Source organism: Anguilla anguilla, chromosome 14 (assembly GCF_013347855.1).
Source record: "Anguilla anguilla isolate fAngAng1 chromosome 14, fAngAng1.pri, whole genome shotgun sequence".
NCBI lineage: Eukaryota > Metazoa > Chordata > Actinopteri > Anguilliformes > Anguillidae > Anguilla > Anguilla anguilla.
The window spans coordinates 20,996,223-21,003,801 of record NC_049214.1 but is presented as its reverse complement, the minus strand read 5'-3'; the positions used below and the strand labels follow the sequence as shown (position 1 = coordinate 21,003,801).

General features: G+C 40.6%; 1 protein-coding gene across 1 annotated transcript in view; it reads left to right on the top strand.

Annotated features, from left to right (window-relative positions):
• Nucleotides 1-711: 711 nt before the first annotated feature.
• Nucleotides 712-7,579, top strand: part of scarb2c (scavenger receptor class B, member 2c) — a 22,524-nt gene continuing 15,656 nt past the window's right edge. Inside the window, exons 1-7 of the mRNA XM_035390552.1 lie at nucleotides 712-964; nucleotides 2,341-2,498; nucleotides 3,245-3,389; nucleotides 3,757-3,948; nucleotides 4,717-4,808; nucleotides 5,452-5,571; nucleotides 7,346-7,524. Coding sequence (XP_035246443.1) covers nucleotides 845-964; nucleotides 2,341-2,498; nucleotides 3,245-3,389; nucleotides 3,757-3,948; nucleotides 4,717-4,808; nucleotides 5,452-5,571; nucleotides 7,346-7,524 — 1,006 coding nt within the window. The 5' untranslated portion in view covers nucleotides 712-844. The remainder of the gene's footprint in view (nucleotides 965-2,340; nucleotides 2,499-3,244; nucleotides 3,390-3,756; nucleotides 3,949-4,716; nucleotides 4,809-5,451; nucleotides 5,572-7,345; nucleotides 7,525-7,579) is intronic.

Genomic DNA, 7,579 nt, shown 5'->3' with positions numbered 1-7,579 from the left:
AGACAACAGCCAATCTAATTGAGACTAAATGAATTAGCAATATGGACTGCTAATTTATGAAATGCTTAAAATAGTGTGATATAGCACAGTATTTTTATAGTCCTCTAAAACCATTACTGTATTGATTGTATTGTAAAAATTACCAAAAAATCTCTCAAAACTATCTGGAAGCACAACATCTGGACAAATCCTCTAATATTACTTATATCTACCTTGTGAGACAAAGTAGCCTATGCCAATAGGCAGCCATTTACAAGCTTATATGGAGGGTACAGATGGTACAGATACTTTATGTGAAGACACTGGAAGCTGCTTTCCTGTCAAATAATTTTTAAATACAACAATTGTTGGCTTCATTGTTTTTAATAATAAAACAATGTGCTGATAACAACAACGGTTGCGTTGACGCAGTAGGCTACACACGTCTTTTTCGTGCGTTTGACTTGCTTTTTTCCTATCAGCGTTACGTAGCCTTTAAGTAAATACATATCTAGCAGTGATTTACTCCACGTGGGACATCGCCCCTTTGTGAACACTGCAAGTCGATCTATGGACTATGTAGATCTATAGTGACTGAAAGTGAACATCATGTGATATGTAGCAGAGATTTTCTCAAACAACGAGATCTGTACACAAGTTCAAAGTAGTTAAGTATAAACTTAACACGAAAACTAAACAGGAGTTAGATATTTTTTCTGATGAAAACTCTTTGTTAACGATGACACCATTCGCTTGAAGGAAACCGAAAGGCTGCAGATTCGGTAAACCAGTATCCCCATTCCAGTTCATTTTGGATAATTTAACGTCATTGTGCCAAGCTTTGTGTCGGATATTTTAAAGCAAAATGTTAAAATCATGTTGTACATACGGCACTGGAGTGCTCTCAATAGTAATTTTGATTATAGGCGTTGCCTTGGTGTTGTCGCAAGTGTTTCAAAACGCACTATACTCGAGGGTAAAGGAGGTAAGTTGGGCAACTGCTTGCACACTGTGTTGTTGATGTGCTGTTTTGCTTGTTTTTGTTCAACAAGAGAGTCAAACATAGCTGCTGCGTTGAACAAACTCGCAATCTAAGAACCGTAAAAAGGTTGAAGTGTAGGTTGATGTGAAGCTAATTTAGCTGGTTAAATGATCTAAATACGTTAGCTTTTTTTTATTTGTGCTTATTCTCAATCTCATTTCATGGTCTAAAGACGCTTTGCATATTTAGTAGCTAGTTATTTTGTCAAATTAGCTATGTTGACATGTTAACAAAGTAACAGCCTTGTTGCCAAAGGTAGAATGTTAACGTAGTTATCTTTAGTTAAACCTGGAAAGCTGAAGCAAAAAAAAAGGTACGACAACACACCCACCAGCAGCGAATTGAATGAATTTCTTAAATGCATGTGACCGTGCGACATCTCTAGGAAGTGATCTGTAGTAATCTTCTTTTTTTTTCCAGCTGTATCAGATTATGGTTCTTAGTTGGATAATTATTTATGTTAGGTTTGTTGATTATTTTTGCTGAAATGTAACATATTCATGTAAAGGCTAATTACTTGGCAAAGGATAAAACATATTAATAGTATATTAGGCGTTCTGTGAAAACGTGAGAACTTGGGATACACACTACATTTCCAAAAGTTTGTGGACCCCTGAACATCACACCCAAATGTACTTCCTGAAAATCTCATTCTAAAACCATGGGCATTAATATGGCTGCTGTAACAGCCTCCGCACTTCTGGGAAAGTTTTCCAGTAGATTTGGAACATGGATGTGGATATTTGCTTCCATTCAGCCACAAATCATTAATGTGGTTGGTCACTGATGTTGGGCATGAAGCCTAGCTCGCAGTCAGCATTCCAAGTCATCCTAAAGGTGTTTGATGGGGTAGAGGTCAGGGCTTTGTGCAGGCAAGTCAAGTTCTTCCCTACCAACCACCTTGCTTTGTGGACAGGGACATTGTCATGCTGAAACAGGAAATTGCCTTCCCCAAACTGTTGCCACAATGTTGCAAGCACACAATACTTTATAATGCAATGTCATTGTATGCCCAATGGCCCTAGCCAAACCATGAAAAATAGCCCCAGGCAATTATTCCTCCTCCACCAAACTTTACAGTTGGCACTACTTGGGCCAGTACGGTTGGCATTATGAATTCTGCCAAACCCAAATTCGTCCGTCAGACTGCCAGATAGTGAAGCGTGATTCATCATTGGAAATGTAGTGTTGTCTAGGTGAATCTATACTTATTTGAAGTGTCAGAATTAAATCTATCACTGTTTGACGTGATTGCCTGGCTTGGCTGGTTTTGGTGCTGCATGTGTGCATTTATTGATCCAGTGGTCTTTGCTCTGCAGGAAATTGTGTTGAAGAATGGCACTGATGCATTTGTGGCCTGGAAGAATCCACCTCCTCCAGTGTATATGCAGTTCTACTTCTTCAATGTTACCAATCCTACCGAGGTGATGAATGGAGAACGTCCAGCGGTGTTTGAGATTGGCCCTTACACCTACAGGTAAAAAACTGGTCCTGTGAGTTTGTACATCTTCTTTCACTGCTGGCACAAGCAGGCTGAAGTTTGCTGATTGGTCAAAGGAGGCAGCAGCACACAATAAGGCAGTGGAAGCCTTGTAGACTAAAGAGCTCTCCTTCTGTAGGACATTTTAATGTATTGAAAATGGTGTGTCGCTCTGGGAGAAAGTCAGCTCTGTGTGGGCAGGGTTCAGTTCCAGACTGTGTGGCTTATCGCTGAAACAGCAACTAGTGGTTTGGCTGGATATCTCGCCCAAAATTCTCAAGGTTTTTTGAATGCATAGCATTTTATTTCACAGGCAGCTTTGAGAAAAACTGCCCCTCCCCCGTGGTAAATCATGTGTGATGACTGCTTCAATTACTGAAGTCAGAGGTAGTGTGTCACTGTGCCAAAAGTCAGTCACTAGGACAAAGGCCATCTTAGACACCAAAATGTGGAACTATTGTACGAGTTCTGATTCCCTTCCAGATCAGTTTCAATTTTACTCCTTAACCAATGAGACTTGTGTCAAATTGTCTGTAATGTTCATTCCATGCTCCCCTTACAGCAACTGTAGTTATCACCATCATCATCATTATTATTATTATTATTATTATTATTATTATTATTATTATAGAAGTGACCTACATAAATTCCTTAGGTCTGGAAATTCCAGCAAATTATCAAAGGGCTATTATTCACCAAGTTTTCACATTGATATCAGACGTTTATGTAACTCAAAATTGTAGAGAATTCCGCCCAATGGAGCAAGTGAGCTTTTCGGAGAACGGAACCAGAGTTTCGGCTGTCAATCCCAAGACTTACGTGTTTGAGCCCAGCATGTCCGTAGGACCTGAGAGCGACCTCATCAGAACTGTGAACATTCCTGCAGTGGTAGGATGACCTCAGTGTTCCACTCTGACCTTCATTTATGTGTTTACTGTCAGCCAGGCAAAACTGTAGTCCTGTGGTAAAACTCATAGAAAATACTTTATGTGCATGGGAAACATTTTGTGTCTGCTATTTATGGTGTGAGTCCTACAGTGCCTCACTGCCTGTAAATTCTGAATTGTGCTTTATTATTCTATTTCTAGCATGATATAACCAGTAATTTCATGTAGTAATAACCAGTACTTAGCAATTAATGGCTGATGGTTTCAGTACTTATTTACCATTAAAAGTCTTATTAGTATAAAATTGCATTCAATATTTCTGTAGATAGTTATTGCAGGAACTTGTAAGAGGTTCATTTCTTTCCCAGACTGCAATGGAAATGTTTAAGCACAGCCGTGGAATGAGCATTGTCATCTCTGCACTCTTGAAGTCTACAAATGAAGCTCTCTTCATGACGCACACTGTTGGAGAACTTCTATGGGGCTATGAAGATCCCTTCCTAAAAGCTATCCATGTGATACATCCTGAAATCGATGTTAATTTTGGTCTCTTCTATAAGGTGAGTATATATGGTTGACAAATTAAAGGAAAAACCAACATAAAATGTCTAACTAAGGTGTTTGGCCACCATGAGCTGCAAGAACAGCTTTGATGTGCCTTGACATAGATTCATCAAGTCTCTTGAACTGTACTGGGGGGATGAAACACCATTTTACAAAAGATATTCCCTCATTTGGTGTTTTAATGATGGTGGTGGACAGCGCTCTCTAACATGTCAGTCCAAAATTTTCCATAGCTTGTTCAATTTGGTTGAGATCTGGTGACTGTGAAGGCCATAGCATATGATTCACATCATTTTCATACTCATCGAACCATTCAACTACACTACTTACTATAATATTATAGTAAGTAGTGTAGTTGTCGACGGACTGATCGCATCCTGCATTGACATTCTCAGTCACCTGAGGAAGAGTTTCTGTTCTGTTTTTCCTTACATATCGCACTGATGCATGGTTGTCGAATGTGCCCAATGTACAACCCTATTTACGCTCTTTTAAAGTCACTCAGATTTTTTCTTTTTGCTTTTTTAATCCAAAATCGAGGTCAACTGGGCCTGCTCAGCATTTATATACATGTCACAGAGCATGATAGAGTGTTAATTGCTTAATAGTATCATGCAGTACACAGAAGCATCTGCATTCGTTATGTTGCTCCACTCAATTATTCTGGTTTTTTCTTTAATTTGTCACCCATCTATATATAATCCACTTGACTAATGAGCCATTTACTAATGAACAGATGCTGTGTTGTGTCCTCTCACTTCTAGATGAATGCCACAGATGATGGAGAGTATGTGTTCCTCACAGGAGAGCAGAACTACAAAGACTTCGCCAGAGTGGTTGAATGGAGGGGTGAAAGGTAATCTCTCAAGCAAATATATAATCCTAATAAATGTTATTATTATGCAATTTAATATACTTAAAGCTGTACCCTTTTCTTTTAATTCCATGCTTTTCATTTATTGCCTTTTTGTGGAACTTGGTACTGTGAATTCAGCTTCTGTCATTAGCTCTACTTTACGGGGGAGTTCAGACAGACTGGTTCAGTCACAAATGTTTGATTTTTTCCTTTGGACACTGCCCCCAAAGGCATGCATTGCCATTGAGTACCATGGATCACTGCTTCTACATGACTTTGGCTCCTTCATAGCTAGAACTGACATTATGACTGGCTCCCATCATAAACATTGGCAAAATAACGTCTCACAGAAACATCACTTTGAGAACAGTGGTGACTCACACATGCATACAGCTCTCACTTGATGGCTGTTGTTGCTTGATTGTCAGTGTACAATACAGTTAATTTGTCACCAATTTTCTATCTCATTATGGTGCTACTTAAACGTAACTGGACTTCACAGGTTGTACAACATTGTTAAAATCAATTTTCAGAAGGGCTGATTAAATCTTGGCCTTTGCTCAGTAATTTCTTAGAGAATTAAAAAGACTGAGTGAGTAATCTTGTCAATTTTCTTATCGTTGTTTGTATTTCCTGTTTTCAGTTCTCTGAAGTGGTGGAGCACAGACGAATGCAACATGATCAATGGAACTAATGCAGCCTCTTTCCACCCAATCATCACTAAGAAGGAGATTCTATATATGTTCTCCTCAGATCTTTGCAGGTGTGTAAGGGGGCGGTAAACTGACACGTGTCTGTATAGGACTGAAAAAGGACTGATCTTGGTCATTGGGGGCAAATGGGACTTCAGATATTGTAGAATGCAGTGCACAAATGTAATTGAAGAGACTAGCTGTCAGCTTTAGCTGAAAATAGGCCATTAAAATAATGCTCCATGCTGAAAGTTAATTAACATATAGTGTTTATTTTCAAGGGGTGTCAAGTCACCATTATTCTTCAGATTCGGGAGCACAGCGAAAGCTCCTTAATGTGCTATTTTATGATTGTGTATATGTGCTCTCGCTGGACGTAACTGCACAGTCCCGTCTGTAGCAGTGTCGTACAGTCACACTGACTTGAGCTGTAGGCGTGTTCAGCAGCAGCTGTCAGCAGCTCAGTTCAACTCATTGTACATTGCAGGAATGGGGTTTTTTTTTGTCCTGTCAGCTGGACATTGCATAGCTCAGGTCCATTATACATATTGAGTGCCAATTTCTTGTTATGTCCCAAATATGAGACAATATTTGCACAACATGGATAAGCTAAAGCTAGGTCTACAAAATTGGGCAAGTAACGGACTGAGCCGTGTACAACTTGCTATGTGAAATTGTATCTGTCTATGTCGTAATGAGCTGAGGACCAGGGCTCCTCTTTTGGTGAATTTCACTGTACTGTGATTTAAGGGGAAGTTCATGTTGTGAAAGAAACTGCTTTGCTCAACAACGCTATGCTGATAGCTGAGGCTGCCATTGCCTTGACACAGGCTAATTTCATATGAATCTCCCCCAAAATGAATGGGGTGTCATTCGTTTATTTAGTGTTTAATAGCCCAGTGTGTCCACAATTTGTTTCCATTAAGTCATGTAAACCATAATTATTCACAATGCTTCTCAAAGCCAGAGGGCTTCACAAATACGGTTTGTTTGCATCTCAGACGTTTGGAGAGGTCTCTGTTTGAGCATGTTTAGAATTGTTTGCCAGCTGTTTGCTGGAAAACCTTTGGAAGCGATTCTGATTTCGGCCATCTGTGACTTGTAGGCTGTGATATAAGATTGATGCCGTGCCATCGCGTCATTGGCACCGGGCCTTACGTGTTTTTCCACACCGTCTCCCTCTTTCTAAAACCAAAAAAAAGAGATTGATTATTAAGATGTGTGGCTTCTCTCTGCGGGGAGATGGCGGACCCACTGCCATTTTCTCACTCTCAGCTGCTTCTCTCACAGAGCCCGCATGCGTGGGGACGGCAGCGGGGCTCCGTTTGCTCCCTGTGTCCTTTGATAAGCCTCTGGGGTGCTGATGTCGGCCCTTCTGATTGAGGAAGTGCTCGTAATCTTTTGATGTTGCCTTTTCATTTTTTCCCTTTTTCGTTAAGACCTTGAATATGCCATCTAACATGTTACCAGTCCTGTGAAATGGTCTGATATGAGCTAACACAGTCTCACTAATTCACACTCATTCAGTCGTGCTGCTTAGCTACACATTACAGTGCGTGGCTGTTCCGTAATGACGCACCACTCTGTGGAATTGCCCTCGGAAAGTGTGTCAGCTGTGGCCATTGCCTGTTCATAAATGCAGAGAAAAGCATCTTTTTGAAGGACAGTGGGCATGAAACGACACGCATGCAATAATTCTGACCATAAAGCCAGACTGGGCACTGACGGGCCACAGTAGTCTCGTGTTGTGTGTTTATCTTCAGTGATTGCCTTATTGTTGGACTTTCCCCAGAAAACAGCACTTTTGACATTGTTTTTTTGCGCATTCCTCTGCTTCTGACACAGGTCCATTTACGCCCAGTATGAGAAGGATGTCAGCGTGTTGGGTATCCCGGCCTACAGGTTTGTGCCGCCCAGTGAGGTGTTTGCCAACCACACGCTGAACCCAGCTAACGCTGGCTTCTGTGTGCCAGCCGGGAACTGCCTGGCATCAGGTCTGCTCAACGTTAGTGTCTGCAAACAAGGTGAGAGGCTGTTTGAGAAAATTATGACGCATCAGAGCGTTTTTTCCATATTATA